Genomic DNA, 21727 nt, shown 5'->3' on the forward strand with positions numbered 1-21727 from the left:
AGTTTTCTTTTCAGAAAAAAATAAATGTTCATCATAATAAATAGGTAGGTACTGATTACAAAACATTACAAAAGAAAAATTACTATCACAAAAAATCAGTTTATTTTACATATTGAAATTATAAATTATGTTCGAAGAATATTGTAGGTGACTCATCAATTTAAAAGTACTTAGGTATTATTTACAACTGAGTTGAACATACCTTCACTCACAGCATTATCTGGCAACAACATTGAATTGAAGTTATCTCTATTAGCAGCTAGAAAGAAAAAAAATATAAACAATCATCTATTGCAACATCTTGTATTGAAATCTTAAATGTTAAAATTAGTGTTTCAATTTTTAGTGGTAAGTTACTGTGTTAATAATATAATTTATGTAGGGTGCCTAATCCAAACAAATAGAATAAAGATATTATAATTTGTTTTATTGAAATGTAGTAAAATATCTCTTTCTATTTTGGTTTTATTGACTAAGTAGATTGATCTTAAAATAAAAGTAATACTTATTAAGAACATTGTTTAGTCAAATCAAAAAATTAAAATATCTTTATTCGTATAGGGGTATTTCGCCAAAAATGGTCAATTTTGCCTAATTTCCTTGGCACGAATTTTATTTTTGTTTTTAACTATTTTTAGTTTCCCATTGCATTAAGTAGTAAAAACTAAGCTAATATATCTAGAAGGGGTATCATAATTCGTTTTAGAAACAAAGTTATGAGGTCATAAATTTTTGGTAGCCAAGGAAATTATTATAAATATTTTTTTCTTTAGGTTTTCTTCTGTGGTTTGCTTTTTTTTTGTTCGACCCATTTTTGTGTACTTTCGCAAGCAAACATGCCAATGAATATTATATCATTACGACCTTTTTACACAACTAAGGAAGATAAATGCAGTAGATTGAGTTAAAAGTTAAAAACAAGTTTTTCTATATCAATTCTGATACCTATTTCTTAAAATGTAAATTTTAAACTTATTCCAATAAAGAAATACTCAAAATTTGACTTTACGCCGAATTATTAATGGTCTTTTATAATTTCCTAGGTCATTTTATGCCACGGAAAACAAGGAAATTAGGACCAAAGAAATTAGATTTATGCCTAAAAGACACCACAGACAAAAACCTATTTACCCTATGCATTTACTATTTAAATCATGGGTTTACCCCTATAGACACTACATTTGTGTAAATATACAATAAAATTAATCCATTGTTTAGTTGCAAAAAACCGTCCAAAGAAATTGACTTTATAGTAAACAAAAACCCAAGGAGGGACCTATTTATGCGATTTGTCGCGAAACTGATCAACGACGTACTGTCCTGCCTCAATGGCCTCTTGGGACGAGTGTAGTGGTGCAGTGCGTTACATTCTAAGTTTTTTTGTTTCGTTACAACAATGGTCGAAACGAAGACCCAGGGAAATTATACTTTTGACCTGGACAAGAACTTAACTTCACTTTATTTTCTTCCTATAAGTATTTGACATTCAAAGTTTTTATTTTCCGATAGCCAAACGTTTCTCAAATGTAAAGAGAGTGCTATTAGAATTGAATTATGCTTCAATTTGTTATAATGAGCCTTCATTTTGGCAAACAACAGTAATGGACATAACAAGGAAATTAGAAAAACGACTTTTGATTAAGTTTTTCTATGGTATTATTTGTAGTTTCTGCTATTGTAATAGCAAAAACAAATAAAACTTTTGATGAACTTTCCCATAAAAATAGTTTTATACAGATAGATATAAAAAAACGTTCGCCTGCCTGGACACAGAAAATTTACTGTTTCGGCGAAATACCCATAGACTAATTAAATTAGTACTTGCAAAACACTTTATGGTTTAATCTAGGTATAATTATACTTACTTTAACTTACTGGATGACCTGATCAGCAACAGCTTGGATGGTCGCCGAGATGTTATTATTTTCTTCATGGATAAAAAAATAGGACATCCATTCATCATAATCAATAGATTGTTTTAGATTTATTTATCCTCAAAATGCGATTGGCAGACCTGAAACAAAAATCAGTCAGTTCAGTCCTAGGGAAATTGCAGCAAATTTTATAGCAATTTGGAAGGTTGTTTAATAACCTAAAATCACTTGCCTTTCTTTGACGAAGTTGCTCCTTTGTCATAGTTCCTGATAAAGGATTTGCAAGCAGGAGTTACTGTATCCTTAGAGCCTGCAATGCTTCATCACGTGCCAGAGAAAAAACCCTGGACTTGGTGGACGAGCAACCGGTCACGATGCATTTGGTATCGTTTAAGTAATATGAAACAATCTTGTTTACACGGTAAACAATGTAAATACGGTAAAATGACCATTATGAGCAATGAAAATTGCTATTTTGTTTGCTTTTATTTCCGAATATTTCGGAATCAAGATTTTTTTACAGTGTGACCACTTTTTCATCAGATAATCTACCAAAAACGATCCTCAAATCTACCAAAATCTACCAAGACCTATATAAAATTCTACTTAAATTCTACCACATAAAATAAAACATATAATTTGAACAAAATATAGTATTTTGATTTATTTATCATCATCATTATAGTCTTTTTTAACATTTTTATATAATTTTTTGTCATTTTTCATTACTTGTAGCATGGATGCTTCAGGTTTAAAATTTGTGCAATTTCCAGCGCTCTTTATAATATTAGTATAGATGTTACGGTTAATGTGATAAATTGAAAATTATTAATAATAACCGGTTATTATGAATAATTACCGACAGTCGCGGTAAAAGTGATAAATTAATCACATTTAACAGTGATTATTTAATAATTCAACCTTAGTACTAACAAATTTCATAAAAGAGAACAACATCTTGTGTACGATATTAATATAATTTGGCATAATGAGTTTTTAATGTTTCTTGCATAATATTACTTTTCCATGATGCCTATAACATAATGTTTTGATTTAAAGTGAAAAATAGGTTAAGGTGCGGCGGGGGTGGCCCTTGGGCAACCCCTAAGCCGCCTATTTAGTTTTATACACTTTGATTTGGTAAATGTGATTAAATGACCTCATATTAATCACATTTACCAAATCATGCGGTGATTATTCATAATAACCGGCGATTATCATTATTTTCACATTTGTCAGTTTGACCGTAACATAGATAACAATGCCATATGTTTGTCTCGAAGCGCTGGTAGGGCCCAAAAGATAAGGAGACATGTAAAGTGCCCTATAAGGGCTACCTTTTCTATTTTTATTATTTTCTATTGACTTTCATAAGTGCCACTTGTGGTCTAATATGAATAAATATTTTTGATTTTGATTTTTGATTTTGAATAAACCCTTGGTTTGAACGTTTGAATTTTTTTATGTCGATATTAACAACACTAGCCAATATGTGGCAACATTTGTGTGCATTGAATTGAACTGTCAAGTTAGTTCGCCTTCATAAAGTGACCATAAACGGACCCTAAAGTTCTTTTTTTCTGGCCTGGATCCTCGGCTCGGTTACAATTTAATTTCGGACTACCATTTATTACAATGTTCTAAAAATACCAATTATCTACCAAAATCTACTAAACGATTTCGCACTACTAAATCGTCGTTCTCTTTGCCTCAAATCTACCAAAAAAGTAGAAATCTACTAAAAGTGGTCACGCTGTTTTTTTAACTCTGAATTTCGAAAAGAAAAGAATTGAGTGAATGAATGATTGATTGAATGAGCGAGCGAATTCAGCGAATGAATGAGTGGATACTGTCCTGTCAATGTCATTAAAATGACAGTTGACGTAAAGGATACTCTTTTTTTTTTTTTTTTTTAATTGGCCCAATCCTACAGGCTATGTTCGCTGAGATTACGTGGATGCTCCTAGAAATGACATTTGACTAACCATCTGTCAAACACTATGGCGTTTCCACCCCGTGGTTTCCACCCCGTGAGTGTTAGTCCCGAAATTTAAGGGTAAATTATCTAATCTCTCTGTAAATTTTACAAATGGGTGATAACGATGATTATTATGATGGTGACGGGTTAGTAAAAAAGCATGCGGCAACCTTTTTTCTTTGGCTTTTCATGGGTATATTTTGTTGGTGTCTGAGTTGTTAATTATGAATTTTCTCCTTGAAAACTGTTTCTTAAGTCATTAACCTGCATACTAATCTGTTTTTTCCATAAAAAGTATTAACATTGGGAACATATTTCTCATGCGATGTGCTTTTGCAAAGACTTATCACTTTTCATAATTGCGTCCATTATATTTTAAATTTTATCTGCAAGTATCATATTTAGTGTTTTAATAATACATTTCATGATATCAAACCATTTTTTCATAAGCATGATTCAGTAATAGTGTTGGTGATTGTGCTACAGACAGTTAGGCAGTTACTATGTTATATGTGTTTTACATTGTAAATTTAATATGTTCAGGACAATGGAGTCTTTGGCAACCTCTCCAGAGGTCACCTACAACTGGGTAGATATTACTTCTGATTTCTTCAAGCATATTCAAGGTTCGTACAATATTTTGAATTATTCTGTTAATGAGATAAAAGGTACCAGTTGTTGTTTGGTTGAACTTCCTTATAATGGTGCTGCTAGAAATTAAGAGGGTTATATTTGCCAGATATTTAAAAATAAAAATTTTCAGTTCTTCAATTAGGCGAGCTCCTACACGATGGCCACTTGTTCGGACTGTTTGAGGCAATGTCGGCCATTGAGATGATGGATCCCAAAATGGACGCTGGAATGTTATGCAATCGCGGAAACCCTAAGCCACTTAATTTCCAACAAGCTGTTGCAGTATGTGACTTTAACAATAAACGTATTAATAAAATTCTATATTTACTTCTGGATTCTAATAGTTATTTTTCTAGGCTGGCAAGCTGAAAATAGATGACATAGAACCGAGTGAGCTGATCGGAATCATAGATGCAACTAAGGCCTGCATTGTGTCTTGGTTGGAAGGACACTCGTTGGCCCAAACTGTCTTCACCAACCTGTATTTGCACCAACCCCACAATATTGTGAACAAGACGTTGAAAGCATATTGCATTGCAGTGTACAAGTTATTGGATTGCATCAGAGATTGTATTAACAAGTATGTGGGACTATTCTTTATTTGGTTTCTTTTGAATTAAAAAAAAAGAAATCTGTATTTCATAATAGCTTGCATGCTGTCTTGTCCGTAAATTCCTATTTTCTAAGTGTTTAAAGCTGTAATATGTGAAAAAAATTATTACTTCTTATGATGTTTTCAGGGCCCAAGTGTTTGAAGAAGAAGATTTTCAACCTATGGGCTACGGTTATCGTCTTGGCTCGAACCCGCAGACTGGGAATACTTATGATGTCAATCTTGAGGTGACTGAGCAAAAGTGCGTTGCTATGTTAAGGGAGCAGGAAGAGGAGCTGAATAAAAAAGCTAGAAGTAGTGAAGATGATGTAAGTAAATGTTATGACCTACTTATATCTTATTTTTAAATTGTTTAGTTTTTGAAAGAAAGAAAGAATCATCATCAGGAATAGGAATCAGCTCTGCAGATACCTGTAACACCCAAACTAAAAGAAAATCACTCAGCATATAAGTCAGCAGTGGACGTCATGTGGCTGAAATGATGATGATGATGATGATATAAGTCATTCTTGCATGATTTTGTTTTTCTGGAGAGGTTCCACACTGCACTGTTATTCCTTTTTTTTTTTTCATTTATGCCAATAGACATTCTCCAACAGTCAATTTATTGGTCAGGCACAGAAAGTAAGATATCAAGCTTGGTTTTAATTATTTTAAAATTTTTTTACAGGCGTACAACCTCTGGGCAGCACTTGCAGCAAGGATTCGCTTCACCAGAATGTTCTACCAAGCTCTCCTCCTGATTACGAAGAGAGACTCACAGTCCGGAGTGGACTGTGTTGCACTGCTGAACGGTTGCTCTGAGATGATGAAGGTCATCATCAAAACAGCTGGGAAGGGAACACAACCTGTTGAGAATTGTGAGTATTTTATTTGGGAGTTTCTTGTGTTGTTTCTTCTCAGCACTGGCCCATATTATTGTTCTGAAGCAGAAGTAGGGTTGGAAGTGGAACATGTAAGTGCTCTTTGAGAACCTTCTTGCAGCTCTACTTAGTTTGAACTTCTTAATTTTCCATTGAAAATACGTACCTCAGATTTACTTGCACTCTCCAGGAGATGAAGGTCCTGTCTCTCTTATTTAACTAGCCAGTGGTACCAACTGTTAAGTGTGAAGATTTCAATCAAATTCACCACTGAATTATCAGCTCAATTACCACAATGTTAAGATTCAATTTCATTTGCAGCCGACTCCCCAAACCCGATGGGCTTCAAGCCCATAGTAACCAGCGTTTACAGAGGCTTATTCAGCCTTCTTTTGTCTATATCCAGAGGTGGAATTGTGTAAAGCAATCTTAATCATTTGACAGTTCATAACGTACGATAAAGTCAGATAAAGAAAGCGTTTGTCAGAATAATCGTACGTTATGAACTGTCAAATGATAACGATTGCTTTACACAATTCCACCTCAGATCCGAGATGTTGGTCCACAAATAGACCTCACAACGAAATAACCAGCTTAATTACCAATTACCATGTACTAAGACAGGTTTTCGTTTGCAGACGAGTCCCTAAACCTGATAGGTTCGACCTTAGTTGCCACTGAATTAACAGCTCAATAACCATGTACTAAAACTTACTTTTGCTTGCAGCCGACTCCCCAAACCCGATGGGCTTCGAGCCGATGATCAACCAGCGTCTGCTGCCGCCCACTTTCCCGCGGTACACGCGCATCAAGCCGCGCGCCGACGCGCTGCAGTACTTCGACGAGCTCGTCGCGCGGCTGCGGCACGCGTGGAAGATCACCTCGTGCACCAACTTCCATACCGCGCTGGTAAGAAAAAAAACCCTTTCTCAACCTACGTTTACAGGACTATTCTCACTCCGAGCATGTCTTAATTCTTTGACTCGGGGCAGTTATCCCTAGATACCCTAGACTTGTTCCGACGCGCTGCAGTACTTTGACGAGCTCGTCGCGCGGCTGCGGCACGCGTGGAAGATCACGTCTTGTACAAATTTCCACACCGCGCTGGTATGACGATCTCTTTACTGGACTAATCCCGCATCTCTTTCCCACTTAACCAGGATCTACATTTGGACTTCCAATGAAAACTAACCAGTGAAAGCTGAGTAGACCTGACGCCTCGAAGATAGCGTACTGTCTTGAAACTCGTAAAGAATCAACCTCATTCGTTTTCCTCCTGCACTAACTTCTACACAGCGCTGGCGCGTGCCAACTCTCCTCTAGTCTATAGTAGGCCTGACTCAGCGCTCATACTTAGACATTGGACTCTCAACACTCGTATTTAGATACCCTGGGACTCGCGCTGCAGTACTTGTGAAAGATCACCTCGTGCACCAACTTCCACATCGCGCTGGTATAATAGGTATTATAATGATTTTTTGACTTGAAACCTTACCTTACCTTTACCTACCTAGCAAAGTAGAAAAGGATGACCGTAATTATTGGGCAAATATTAAAATCAAAAACCCACTGGGCAATCATGGCAGCTGAAACTACTCGTAGTATCAGGCCTGTTCATCTCCGCGAGTTTACATCGAAAACAAAACACGCACGATTGCCCCCTACAAGAGTACTATTCGACAAGGCCTCACATACGAGCGAACATTGACTCACGCACGCGTATTCTTGTGTATGATGGAAGAAAATAAAGAAAATGGTGTACTAAATACTGTGCAGTATTTAACTGCCTAAATAATAATAAAAACACAGAATGTACTTTTTTAAGTTGCCTGAAGACACTGAGAGGTAAATAAGTAGTTAATATTATTCATGATAATTCATGCTAAATCATGTATTTCCTCCGCCATTTTCTGCAGATTGACACCTCACGTCACATCATTTTACCGAAGTCAGCCCTATAGCTTCGGCGCAGTACCGATCACTGACGTTTGTCAACAAAACTTCTGACAAACTTGCTTGACTCTTGAGACAAGCTAAATTACACCATATTGTTAATGACATTGAGCATACATTTTTTTTAAATACCTTCGCGAAGTAAAACTTCTGTACGTAGTACTTATTATTATTCTGTGGTAGTATGGACAGATAACCTTATAATGATGCTGGATGCAGGTCGCTTTTAATCTGAAATTATTGGGGGAGACCTTTATCAGTGGCTGAAATGTTGATGACGACTGTCAACTCGAAACTCTTCACTTGTTCAATTCAGCCAAATGACTCCCAAGGATCACCATAACGACCGTTCCTGCGCTGTCCGAATTCAGGTTTTTAAAGCGCCCTTCACCAGATCGTCGGTCCACCAAGTGGGGGTTTCACGCTACGTCTTCACTTGACCCAAAAGAAATATTCTAATTCTTAAATTGTTATTTGCCTACCCTAACATCACTCTTTCTCCCCAGGACTTCTTCATGGAGTTCAGCCGGCAGCGCGCGTGCATCCTCTCGCGTTCCGCGCTACAACTGTTGTACCTCAGCCCGTCGCCCGCCACCACGGCCTCCATGGCTCAAAGCGCGATGAACTCGCCCGCGGGCCAGCCGCGGCCGCAGCACGCCTTCGCCGAGATACTGCGGGAGTCCGTCAAGAGCTTCGTCAACCCGCCCGCCCTCACGGCCAAGTCGCCCGTCCTGTCTACGCCGCAGGTAACTAGCGTCAGTGTGTCACTAGCGCGCCACGGCGTGTCACTAGCGCGCCACGGTGTGTCACTAGCGCGCCACGGCGTGTCACTAGCGCGCTATGACTTGTCACTAGCGACCACGGCCTCCATGGCTCAAAGCGCGATGAACTCGCCCGCGGGCCAGCCGCGGCCGCAGCACGCCTTCGCCGAGATACTGCGGGAATCCGTCAAGAGCTTCGTCAACCCGCCCGCCCTCACGGCCAAGTCGCCCGTCCTGTCCACGCCGCAGGTAATAAGCGTAATTAATGCCTCGGCGAGTCATTAGCACGCCACGTCGTAACACTATCGCGCCACGGCGTGTCACTAGCGCGTCACGGCTTGTCGCTAGCGCGCCACGGCGCGACACTAGCGCGCCATGGCGTGTCACTAGCGCACCACGGCGTGTCGCTAGCGCGCCACGGCGAGTCATTGGCGCGCCACGGCGAGTCATTAGCGCGCCACGTCGTAACACTAGCGCGTCACGGCGTGTCACTAGCATGCCACGTTACCCTGATCGTCATCACTGTCACTAGCGCGCTATCATGTGTCACTAGCGTGCCTCAGCGTAACACTTGATTAATAATGCAACTCTTGATCTTGATCTTTCGAGTGAGTGTTTGTGCTGAAATAAACCAAAACTCATTAATCTCATTCTTCTTCCATTCTATTCTATTTATTCTGTTTTCTATTGTATGTATTATATTTTCCACAGGCCCGTGAGTTCGTGGAGAACTTCCTGGCCCGTTGCGTCCGCCCGTTCGCAGTCCTACTGCAAGTGTGCGGACACAACCGCGCGCGGCAGCGGGACAAACTTGCCTTGTTGTTGGACGAGTTCGCAGCTCTGCAGGAAGAGGTAAATATGTAAGAAATAATCAAACGCCCTTCTTATATTCACTTTTATAAACTTCAATTTATGTATTTTGATAGAGGCTTGCACGGATTAAGCGTCACATTCCACGGCGGTGAAGCGTACTAGACGCATATTCGTTTTTGTAAGCTGTGGCGCTTAGATTTGTATTCCGAGTTAATTCTTCACTGCCTGATGTCAATTATTGAGTGTAGTGTGTCCTTCATTTAATAATCACGAAATGCGCATTGATTTTTTGCACTTGCAGAAAGGCTCTCAATTTCAAATGATGAAACACCGTAGATTTGAAGATGATACTAATTTATGTGGGCAGGCTTCCTACTAGGTGGACCGACGATCTGGTAAAGGTCGCGGGAAGAGCCTGGATGCGGGCAGCGCAGGACTTCATTATGGAAAACCTTGGGGGAGGCCTTTGTCCAGCTGTGGACGTCATTTGGCTAAAACGTACGAACGAACGAACTAATTTGTGTATCATTGTCAAGTACCTACTGCGAGTGCACATGCTACTTTGATATCTACCTTTCTAACGCTAAGGTATATTTCAAAGAAGAACGTAAATGTTTACCTACTGTGCATGGTATTTTGAAACTTACCGTTATAACAATAAGGTCTTATTTCAAAGGCGGAGAGCGTGGATGCGGTGCTGAGCGGTGCCGCGGGGACAGGCCCCCGGGCTTGCTTCGGCACTTGGATCCTGTACCACGTACTAAGGGTCATGATCGCCTATCTACTGTCCGGACTCGAACTAGAGCTCTACAGTGTTCACGAGTATCACTATATCTTTTGGTGAGTTTATTGAATTATGAGTCGTAATTAAAGTGGATAAGATTCATTTTACTTGGATCCTGTACCACGTACTAAGGGTCATGATCGCCTATCTACTGTCCGGACTCGAACTAGAGCTCTACAGTATTTACGAGTATCACTATATCTTTTGGTAAGTTTATTGAATTATGAGTCGTAATTAAAGTGGATAAGATTCATTTTACTTGGATCCTGTACCACGTACTAAGGGTCATGATCGCCTATCTACTGTCCGGACTCGAACTAGAGCTCTACAGTGTACACGAGTATCACTATATCTTTTGGTGAGTTTATTTAATTATGAGTCGTAATACATGTGGATAAGGTACATTGCACTTGGATCCTGTACCACGTACTAAGGGTCATGATCGTCTATCTACTGTCCGGATTCGAACTAGAGCTCTACAGTGTTCACGAGTATCACTATATCTTTTGGTGAGTTTATTTAATTATGTACCGTGATACAACTGAATAAGGTTCATTTTACTTGGATCCTGTACCACGTACTGAGGGTCATGATCGCCTATCGACTGTCCGGACCGGACACGAACTAGAGCTCTACAGTGTACACGAGTATCACTATATCTTTTGGTGAGTTTATTTAATTATGTACCGTGATACAACTGAATAAGGTTCATTTTACTTGGATCCTGTACCACGTACTGAGGGTCATGATCGCCTATCGACTGTCCGTACCGGACACGAACTAGAGCTCTACAGTGTACACGAGTATCACTATATCTTTTGGTGGGATTACTAATGTTTGGCCAAAAAACGTTTCCCAAATTATCACATCGCAAATAACGTTTCGCAAATTTTCATTTGGCAAATTCTCATTATACAAAAGAACTTATTGCAAACTTTTAATTCGCAAATGTCGTTTTTGGCATATTATTGTTTAGCAAATTATTGATTGGCAAAGTATGTTTTGCCAAATGTTTCATTTGGCAAAAATATTTCACGGTAAACTATTTACAAAGTAATTTGATTGGTGCATAGAATGAAATACAAATTAGCTTGTGGTTATTATTTTGTTTAGTAGGTAGTTAATATAAAATTTGTTCTAAATAGAGGTGATTCTAGCGCTCGGCGGCCGCTGCCGCGGCACGCTTCGCTCGCCTTCGCGCATTAAGGGTCACTGTTCTGACCTAACCTAACCTACTATTTTCTGCAATACCTACTTTTTGCAACCATACTATTTTCTGCAATTCTTTGTTTTACATAACATTCTTGTGAAAACCATGATCATGTGCCTTATGCTTTGATTTGTGGGTAACGGTGGGTAAGTATGTGAAGTGTCAATTTGACCAAACAAATTATTTGGGATATAATATTTGGCAAAATAAAACATTTGCTATATAAACATTTGCCAAGTAAAATTTTGCCAAATGATAATTTGACCAAATGAATTAGTTGCGAAAAGTACAGTTGCTAAAAGTTCATTTGGGAAATGAAACTTTGGCGATAAGTTGTTTGCGAAGTGAAATTTGGCGAAAAGTAATTTTGCCAAACGGAAGGATACCCTTTTGGTGAGTGCTCCTTTATTAAGGAACAATACTCTTGTTAAATACGGGACTATTCCCACCTCTCGTTCCCACCACTGCAACTCCTGTGTAGCCAGGATCTACAGCTTAACCGCCACAAAAACCCAACCAATGAAGGTCAAGTTTGTCCCGGGGGAAAGTTAAACTGTCATTGGACCCGCAACGAAATTAATCAGAAGAACATAGGAGTTCGAAATTAAGGTTCGACTTCCCTCCATTGCAAAGCGGATGACAGGTGACAAACAAAGGTTTAAAACCTTTAAGAAAAGATTATACTCTTGTAAAATACCATAATTACTCTAGTAAGGTATAATGGAAATATTGACATAAGATGAACTAGCTTTAAATGCTGCCGTATTAACAAAAAAAAAATAACCAAGAGGGCCCGATTAAGCACTAATTTCTAAAGCCTCCAAAGCCTACTAACATTCTTGGTTTCTAGAAAAGATCAAATAAAAATTAAATAATAACCTTTCATTTCTTTCAGGTATTTATACGAGTTCCTATACGGCTGGCTAGTGTCAGCGCTTGGCCGCGCTGAGACCTTGGCGGGTGAAGGCGCCAAGCGCCAAGACGCCAAGCGGGCCGGCGCTAGAAAACAGAAGAAGAGGACCAGGCCGTATGCTAGGGAGGGCCTCATGTGCCAAGTCATGCAGAACATGTGCGGAGGTTACTATAAGGTTGGTTCTTTCTGTTTTCCTAAATTCCTTCTACCACTGTAAAAAAGGCCCAAAACTTAGCCACTATTGCTAGCTAAGACGTTAGCGCATTATGCGCAAAGCGACATGATGCAATGCAAAACGGTTACTACAATATTGTTTTTTTCCAAGGCTGAGTTCTGACCGAAATTAAAGGCTAAATAATTTTGTAGAACACGAGGCTTTAAAAATTTTGGACAGCCAACGTCAAGATCGGTATTGGATGGGTGACCGTTTACACATCATCACACAGGGGCATTTATGCTTGTGAAGAATCTACGTGCTTCGGTAGGCAATTAAATATTGGTCCTGGCCAGTGTCACTTGGTATTACGGATTTGTCACACTGGTTGCGGTCTGCGGTCAGGTCAAAGTGAATGCAGCTTGCATAATGTATGATTACTTTGATATGACCACAGACCGTATCCCTTATGGCAATGTGGCAGTATGGCAGTTACAAACTTTAGTCAAGAGGTCTGGGCCCAAGTAGTATGGCCTGTGTAACTAACGTTGCAGTGAGGTTTGTGCCCTGCCTGCACTAGGTCGCCTATAGGATTACTTTCCTTTTTTAGGGATTTTTATTATATTGCCACCCATAACCTAACGAACATCTCCCTTATCCACAGGCACTGGTCGCGTTCAAATTACAAGGCAAGATCCGGCAGCCGCAGTCCGCGTTCGACAACGAGGCCGTCCGCTACAAGCACCGCTTCGCGCCGCTGTCCGTGCTCACGCCGCCGCAGGTGCACTACCACGAGTTCTGCGAGATGACGCAGCCGCTGCAGTGAGTGTTGTGACAACTACCATCCATTCCAACTGCAAGGCAGTCGCGTTCCAGCTACAAGGCAAGTCCGGCAGCCGCAGTCCGCGTTCGACAACGAGGCCGTCCGCTACAAGCACCGCTTCGCGCCGCTGTCCGTGCTCACGCCGCCGCAGGTGCACTACCACGAGTTCTGCGAGATGACGCAGCCGCTGCAGTGAGTGTTGTGACAACTACCATCCATTCCAACTGCAAGCAGTCGCGTTTCAGCTGCAATGCAGTTGCGTACCAGCTGCAAGGCAAGTCCGGCAGCCGCAGTCCGCGTTCGACAACGAGGCCGTCCGCTACAAGCACCGCTTCGCGCCGCTGTCCGTGCTCACGCCGCCGCAGGTGCACTACCACGAGTTCTGCGAGATGACGCAGCCGCTGCAGTGAGTGTTGTGACAACTACCATCCATTCCAACTGCAAGGCAGTCGCGTTCCAGCTACAAGGCAAGTCCGGCAGCCGCAGTCCGCGTTCGACAACGAGGCCGTCCGCTACAAGCACCGCTTCGCGCCGCTGTCCGTGCTCACGCCGCCGCAGGTGCACTACCACGAGTTCTGCGAGATGACGCAGCCGCTGCAGTGAGTGTTGTGACAACTACCATCCATTCCAACTGCAAGCAGTCGCGTTTCAGCTGCAATGCAGTTGCGTACCAGCTGCAAGGCAAGTCCGGCAGCCGCAGTCCGCGTTCGACAACGAGGCCGTCCGCTACAAGCACCGCTTCGCGCCACTGTCCGTGCTCACGCCGCCGCAGGTGCACTACCACGAGTTCTGCGAGATGACGCAGCCGCTGCAGTGAGTGTTGTGACAACTACCATCCATTCCAACTGCAAGCAGTCGCGTTTCAGCTGCAATGCAGTTGCGTTCCAGCTGCAAGGCAAGTCCGGCAGCCGCAGTCCGCGTTCGACAACGAGGCCGTCCGCTACAAGCACCGCTTCGCGCCGCTGTCCGTGCTCACGCCGCCGCAGGTGCACTACCACGAGTTCTGCGAGATGACGCAGCCGCTGCAGTGAGTGTTGTGACAACTACCATCCATTCCAACTGCAAGCAGTCGCGTTTCAGCTGCAATGCAGTTGCGTTCCAGCTGCAAGGCAAGTCCGGCAGCCGCAGTCCGCGTTCGACAACGAGGCCGTCCGCTACAAGCACCGCTTCGCGCCGCTGTCCGTGCTCACGCCGCCGCAGGTGCACTACCACGAGTTCTGCGAGATGACGCAGCCGCTGCAGTGAGTGTTGTGACAACTACCATCCATTCCAACTGCAAGGCAGTCGCGTTCCAGCTACAAGGCAAGTCCGGCAGCCGCAGTCCGCGTTCGACAACGAGGCCGTCCGCTACAAGCACCGCTTCGCGCCGCTGTCCGTGCTCACGCCGCCGCAGGTGCACTACCACGAGTTCTGCGAGATGACGCAGCCGCTGCAGTGAGTGTTGTGACAACTACCATCCATTCCAACTGCAAGGCAGTCGCGTTCCAGCTACAAGGCAAGTCCGGCAGCCGCAGTCCGCGTTCGACAACGAGGCCGTCCGCTACAAGCACCGCTTCGCGCCGCTGTCCGTGCTCACGCCGCCGCAGGTGCACTACCATGAGTTCTGCGAGATGACGCAGCCGCTGCAGTGAGTGTTGTGTCAACTACCATCCATTCCAACTGCAATGCAGTTGCGTTCCAGCTGCAAGGCAAGTCCGTCAGCCGCAGTCCGCGTTCGACAACGAGGCCGTCCGCTACAAGCACCGCTTCGCGCCGCTGTCCGTGCTCACGCCGCCGCAGGTGCACTACCACGAGTTCTGCGAGATGACGCAGCCGCTGCAGTGAGTGTTGTGACAACTACCATCCATTCCAACTGCAAGGCAGTCGCGTTCCAGCTACAAGCCACGATCCAGCCGATGACGCAGCCGCTGCAGTGAGTGTTACATCATCATCATAATCACCATCACCATCATCATTTTAGCCACAGAACATCCACTGCTGAACATAGCCTCCCCCAATGATTTCCATATCGATCGGTTGGTAGCGGGGTGCATCCAGCGCCTTCCTGCTACCTTTATGAGACGCTTTCAGGTACCTAGACTCCACTCCAGAACCTTGCTGCCCCATCGGCCGTTAGTTTTGCCAGATGCGATCACCGATGATGCAGCCTTTGCAGTAAGTATTCTGTCAATTAACTACCAGGCTGCGATCAAACTGCAAGGCAAGATCTGACAGCCGCAAAAATAGAGTTAGATAACGAGGCCGTCAGCAGGGTTACTCTGAAAAACGTTATCCGAAGTTACGGATGTAGCCATCCCTCTCAGGCAAGCCTCCACTTCAGGAGAACTCTCCCTAATTTACCACAAAGCAATGCAGGATTTGGCCTGCACTTCCCACGCTGGCCAGTTTAGTCGCTTCTTATGACACTCACGGGGATAGTGAGGGTAGTTCTTTCACGTCCTTCATCACAATTAATTGTAGTCTTATATTTTTTTATGTAGCGATACATTCGCTAAAAGACAGATGCTGAAAGTTCAACTAATAAGCTCGAAGTGTTTTAAATAACCCATGATTTTTCGAACTATCATTTATGGTACGATCCTCACCTGTGCCAGGTTTTGTTCAAAACGATGTACTCACCAGTGATTTCTTTGCAGATATGAAAACCCTGTGATACTGTACCTTGGAGGGTGCAAGCACTTTCAGCAGGCCAGGTCCCTTTTAGAAACTATTACAACGCCTGATCAAGAGGTAAGAAAAACATTTGTTTTTGTGTTATTGCTCTATAAATAACTAACGTAATAAATAAGCAAGATAGTATGCATTGTTTCTCTCATTATAAAATTGCTTTTATTTTGTTCCAGGTTTCGGATCTCCTAAAAGTAGCCAAAACTAATTTCGTAGTCCTAAAATTATTAGCCGGAGGTCACAAAAGGGACTCGACCACGCCTCCTGAATTCGATTTCTCCGCCCACAGACATTTCCCTATCATAAAACTAGTCTAATTTCTGTAAATAAGTTAAAACAATTGACGACTTATATTTTAATCAAGAGAACTGGCCAGTAAATAATATAAGACACGATGAAAAAAGTTAATCTTCTTTTTTTGTAAAAGTATTTACAGTGGCAGGCTGACTTGGAAAGATTAGATGGCGCTAGTATAGTAACTGTTGGCGGTCTTGTCAGCTGTCATTTATTGGTTCATTTGTTTTCTTTTGCGATGAAAAATAACCCGACAACAATGAAAAGGTTATAAGTTCCTTTATTTTCACATTTAACAGCGCTGGCTGTTCTATATCTCAAATTATTTTTTTCCATTCCCTAACACCAGAGATTTTTCCACTCTTTTCACTAAAATTGACAAAAATAAGTATTTCAAGCATGCGAAACGCGAATTTAGCGTGACGTTTTATAACCTTGAGCTACACTAGCGCCGCCTGGCGGGAACAAAAGCTAGAATTGCTGCCATTGTAACGACGACGGACTGTGAGTTGGAGCTTGAAAAGATATAAATTTACGGTAACTTAAAACTAGACAGGGAAGGTTTTTATGAGCCCAGTAAGGAGATGTCCCAATAGAATCAGATAAAAGTTGTAATTTTAAGAATAGGGGGTGATTTGAATATTGTAAAACTCTAAATACAAATTTGTCAGATAAGAATTGACGGCGCAATCTAAGAGGAGGATCAGTGCATTCAACCTGTAAAGAATTAATAGGGCTAGATTTCATTGTACCAGAAATAATACGAAGAGCCTTTGATTGGATGATGTCCATTTTTTTCAGACCGACTAGATTGCAAGGTTCTAAGAAGTAAGCTCCATAATCAAGAACACTACGTATTATGGCGTTATATAGAAGTTTTAGGGAGGAAGGGTGAGCACCATTAAAATTTAATTTGTTATGTAATTTAATTTTTATGTTTCCGGATTATTTATCATTTTGTTCTCTCCTTTATTTTCCTGATCCTTTGCAACCTTTTTTTTTTCCGTTTTCCATTTTTACTTTCCTATACGTTTCCCAACCTTTACCTTACTTCGTCGTGGCTGACGCACAAGCCGTGCATGCCATCATAGGGAAAAAAAAAAAAAAAAAAAAAAACGACGACGGACATGTAAAAAGTTTTTCGCAGCCTCTTTAAAGTTATTTACAATTTTCCCACAACTTTTTTATATTGTTTGCAAATACAAAGTACAATCATTGTGTGAAATAATTACGTTGTGCATCTGGATTTACCAATACTTTGTCTTGCGATAAATCGATATCGACTAGTCTTGTATAATTGTCACAACATCACATAATTAGTAGTTACTATAGAGTTGCGTGAAAAACGAAATCCTAACTATTATGTATAACATCTAATTAAAGATAATCTGAGCTAAATGTTGCTAAATACTATGTAAGATAATAATAGTATAATAGTTTGCTTCCGCATCTCTGAAATTGATCTATTGAGTAATTGTAACAACTTGAACAATTAATAAAATTATTTATGTTATTCTAACATTAAAGCCAAAGGATAAAATAGGTATTTTGATACTTTAAAATTAAAACTAGACGTCTTGTGTACGAATAAAAAAGCAGAAAATGACTGAAGTGTGACTAGCAATTTTATTTTTGTGAATAACATTATAAAAGATATATACGACTGTACCGGGACGTAGCCCGTTGTAGAGGTTTATTTATAAATAAATAGAAAGAGATTTTAATCAAATTGTATTATAAAATCCATTCTTGTATCTTATAGATGTCTATGTCTTGAATATTTGTACATAAATGTGTGCATTAAAGGTATTTAATGGAGTAATTAAAATTCAGTTGTTTTTATTTCTTTACAATGTAAGTTCTCGAAATAATTGTGCACATAAAAATAATGTCACACGAACGTCTATATGGAAGGGATTTGGAAATTCGTGGGACTTTATCAAGGATTTAATATGAGAAAAATAACGAAGCTAACGGATAATTTCTTTATTAAATTATGTAATTAAATAAATAATTTATATAGACTATCTCCAACAGTGGTTATGTGTGGATGACTCACGAATATTTTGGTATTTAGTTTATTCTTCTTCCTCTGTATCCGCATCTGACACGTCCGTGTAACAATCCTGTTCTAGCGTTTTGACCTTCAAAAAGTCGGTTGTTTGGGGACCTGTAAAAGAAAATAGATTTTCAATACACTTAGGCTGGGTTGCACCTTCTTTCTTTGACTTTAAAAAACGTCAAAAATCTGTCAAACTCCATACAAAAAACACCGGTTATCGTCAAAGTTACCGTCAAAGTTAGCTGGTGCAACTCAGCCTGAGCATGATTATGCTTTGTTCCCTTTGTCCTCAACAGGCTTGTGGGAATTTAATTAAATAATAAAAATAAAAATTATTGCTTTCGAAATGCGCTACTTATTTTGATGTGTAGATGTGACGGTTTGTTAGAACTCGTCCCATGCTATGTATGTCATCATCATCATCATCATCATCATCATCATCATCATCATCATCTCAGCCATAGGACGTCCACTGCTGAACATAGGCCTCCCCCAATGCTTTCCATGCTGCCCGGTTGGTAGCGGCCTGCGTCCAGCGCCTTCCTGCTACCTTTATGATGTCAGTCCACCTTGTGGGTGGACGTCCCACGCTGCGTTTGTCGGTACGGTTTTCATGTATGTAGATATGCATAATAACTATACTTGTAGCTAAGTATAATTTCTTGGCATGTTACGTGTCACTCACGTCTCACGTGGTATGTAGGTGTACATAAGCGGATTATAAAAGATGACGCAACTCAATTAAAATAGAGAAACACGGGTCTACTCATATTAACTTACCTTCCGTGTACACGGTGTTCGCACTAAAGTCCTGAATGGGCGTGGGAGTGACAGGACGATTCTCTCCTGATGCTTCACCTTCCTCGGGGCCTTCTTCATCGTCGCTTTCTAAGAATATCTCTTCTTCCTCACATTCCTCTATCTGCAAAAAGAAAATACCTATTTAAGAAGAACTAATTGATTCATACTCTTATTTGGATTTGGAACACATTATCACAACACTCTATCATGGAAAGTGTAATGCATCTTGTACATCTTTACCGAGTGATGGATAAAAGGATGAAGCTTGATTCCAGTTGTTGTTACAGCTTGGAAAAAATAGATGAAAAATAATGAAAATAGCTTTAGGGGATGAGCTTTCCTCGAATTCCTTCGCTCAAATTCGATTCCCACTTGTGTAACTAGTGTTTTTCAAGCTCCAAGAGGGCAAGAGAAAGTAGTGAAGACAAAAATACCTGTATATCAAAAGACTGCTGTTTATTTTTGAAGTCGTGGAGCGCAGAAGATGACATTCTCCTGACACTGGGCGGGTACTTGCTAGGAGATGGGGTTCCTTCAGCTGGGCCGCCCTCGTTGACGTGGTACCCCATTTCTAGGTTTAGGGGCAGGTTGGGGTTCCCTGATAACCTACGGCGGCGCAGCGTGCATTCGGGTTCGTCTGTCATGTTCTGAAAAAAAGTGAATACAGAATTGGCTTAAGTGCGAATAATTTATTGTGGGCGGGGCTCATAGCTTGTAGAGGTACAGCTGATGGCCGTTGGGGCAGAAAGGTTATCGAGTGGCGACCATAGGCCGAAAGACGAAGTGTTGGTGAGCCTCCTACCAGAAGGATCGACTATCTGGTGAAGGTCGCGGGAACCACCTGGATGCGGGAAACGACTCACGACCGATCGTTGTGGAAATCCTTGGGTGAAGCCTTTGTCTAGCAGTGGATGTCATTTAGCTGAAACGAACAAACTTTATAGAACCTTTTCAAAGCACTTTTCAAAATCTTCCAGTGGCGACTATGGACTAGAAGTAGGCAAAGCCTTCCACCCTGGGGACCGGCAATCTGGTGAAGATCACGGGAAGTACCTGGATGAGGGCAGCGCAGGGCTGGTGGTTGTCGAATTCTTTGAAGAACTGATCGTCGTGGAAATCCTTTATCTTGCAGTAAACGTTCCGTGGCTGAAACGAACTAATTTGGAAACGGAAACTTACCAAAGATTCTTTGTAATTTCGTCAATGAAACTTAATTGAATGTCACAATTTCAGCAATTTCGGAGGTGTGTGAAAACGGGCGAGCACGGTTAAGGGGACTGTGTAAGTAGTCCGAGGCTGGGACGTTTGCGGGCGAAGCCGTACAATTTTAATCTGCAGTGTTTTGTTTCAGGGAAGTGAAACGTTTTTCTAATATCGTCATATATTTATTCGTGGTCTTCATAATGTAGTGTAGGTCCTTTTCAGGACACCTATTTTATACTTAGGGTCTGTATTCAGTTCAAAATATTATGAACGTTAAATGAAAAGCGAATTACGCTAATTAAAATTACTTAGTACATAAGTGTTTCATCTTTCCATTCTGAAAGGAATAGGTAGCCCTGCTATGGTAGGTATTAACATATAGAGAAACACAAATTCTTTATTATGTCGAAAGTAGAGTACCTACATTAATTAACAAGTTAGTAAATAAGCCATTTAGCAATAATTTATAATGTTCAGTTTTCAGGAGAGTTTTGTATCTAACATTATAATTATCTAGACATTTTAGGTAAATTTTAAATAGAAATATTCAGTTTTCTTTTAGCATCCGAGGTTGACCACCCCTGCCACTTGTGAGGATTCCGCGGGTACTTATGTATGTCATATACTTAACGTACTTTAATATTTTGTCACGTGCCCACCTAAAAATATATTTCGGTAATACGAATTAGGTGCACATGGAAAAGGCTTGTGTGTATTATGACTTACCTACTTAAGGTTTTTAATAATATTGAATAAATATTTTCGATTTTATATCGTATTTTAGTCTTTAGATAAAAGTCTATTATTAGTATAGAAAAAGTTCTATACTATTCCGTGATAGCTTCGTTATAATTATCTCGATTAAGATCCGACACCTATTCCTTACTTTACTTAATGCAATTTTGTGACTCTAGCTCTCTGTAGCTATTCGTATATTATGTAGTTTACATTGTCGTTCCAAGCATCCTTTAGGCACTAAAATTATTTTAAGCTTGATTAAAAACGAGTAAACCTAAAGTTGCAAAATATTTTCTGGCATATCGAAATTAACATTCCACAAATGTGGCTTAACGTGATATAATCTTTGAACTTATAAATAGTTTCTAAAGTTAAATAACTACCAAAACCATCTTATTTAGTAAATAAAACCTTAAATCCTACGAAATTATCTCTAAAATTGCCTGACCAGAGGTGCGATTGTGTAAAGTTGTTCATGGATGGACAATGAATACAATTGATCATCGATCGTATATCTAAATTCGAATTGTGTAATTTTGTCCATTCCATGAAGACCGAAAAGTGACCGGTCGTATATAATCGTTTCATGG

General features: G+C 40.7%; 2 protein-coding genes and 1 long non-coding RNA gene across 3 annotated transcripts; 1 reads left to right on the plus strand and 2 right to left on the minus strand.

The window, feature by feature from the left end:
• Nucleotides 1–129: 129 nt before the first annotated feature.
• On the minus strand, nt 130–21672 carry LOC135088123 (uncharacterized). Its single transcript, XR_010260964.1, has 3 exons — nt 21586–21672; nt 1866–1883; nt 130–259 (listed from the first exon to the last, which is right to left on the minus strand). It is a non-coding gene; the product is annotated as an uncharacterized LOC135088123 (long non-coding RNA).
• LOC135076730 (N-alpha-acetyltransferase 35, NatC auxiliary subunit) lies at nt 3876–18161 on the plus strand. The gene is made up of 23 exons (XM_063971154.1): nt 3876–3998; nt 4396–4478; nt 4616–4767; nt 4842–5065; nt 5226–5406; nt 5769–5958; nt 6689–6870; nt 8421–8660; nt 9387–9527; nt 10165–10328; nt 12378–12570; nt 13214–13371; nt 13415–13564; nt 13629–13778; nt 13822–13971; nt 14036–14185; nt 14268–14399; nt 14482–14613; nt 14657–14806; nt 14850–14999; nt 15043–15192; nt 16009–16102; nt 16216–18161. The coding sequence occupies exons 1-23, from the start codon at nt 3964–3966 to the stop codon at nt 16354–16356; spliced, it is 3492 nt and encodes a 1163-aa protein (XP_063827224.1). The 5' UTR covers nt 3876–3963; the 3' UTR covers nt 16357–18161.
• On the minus strand, nt 18305–20505 carry LOC135088077 (uncharacterized). Its single transcript, XM_063982966.1, has 4 exons — nt 20376–20505; nt 19631–19843; nt 19176–19317; nt 18305–18503 (listed from the first exon to the last, which is right to left on the minus strand). Exons 2-4 carry the CDS (start codon nt 19838–19840, stop codon nt 18412–18414), a joined length of 444 nt encoding a protein of 147 aa, XP_063839036.1. The 5' UTR covers nt 19841–19843; nt 20376–20505; the 3' UTR covers nt 18305–18411.
• Nucleotides 21673–21727: the final 55 nt, after the last annotated feature.

This window comes from Ostrinia nubilalis, chromosome 1 (genome assembly GCF_963855985.1).
Source record: "Ostrinia nubilalis chromosome 1, ilOstNubi1.1, whole genome shotgun sequence".
Taxonomy (NCBI): Eukaryota; Metazoa; Arthropoda; class Insecta; order Lepidoptera; family Crambidae; genus Ostrinia; species Ostrinia nubilalis.

What these genes read in the sequence shown, in the direction of transcription:
- LOC135088077 (XM_063982966.1), bottom strand. Translation starts at nt 19,840, where the DNA reads ATGACAGACGAACCCGAATGCACGCTGCGCCGCCGTAGGTTATCAGGG. An exon ending in AGCAGTCTTTTGATATACAG is followed by an intron (nt 19,318 to 19,630) that starts GTATTTTTGTCT and finishes TTCTTTTTGCAG; the next exon opens with ATAGAGGAATGTGAGGAAGA. An exon ending in GAACACCGTGTACACGGAAG is followed by an intron (nt 18,504 to 19,175) that starts GTAAGTTAATAT and finishes TTTCTTTTACAG; the next exon opens with GTCCCCAAACAACCGACTTT.
- LOC135076730 (XM_063971154.1), top strand. Translation starts at nt 3,964, where the DNA reads ATGGGTGATAACGATGATTATTATGATGGTGACGG. An exon ending in GATTATTATGATGGTGACGG is followed by an intron (nt 3,999 to 4,395) that starts GTTAGTAAAAAA and finishes TAATATGTTCAG; the next exon opens with GACAATGGAGTCTTTGGCAA. An exon ending in ATCAGAGATTGTATTAACAA is followed by an intron (nt 5,066 to 5,225) that starts GTATGTGGGACT and finishes TGATGTTTTCAG; the next exon opens with GGCCCAAGTGTTTGAAGAAG.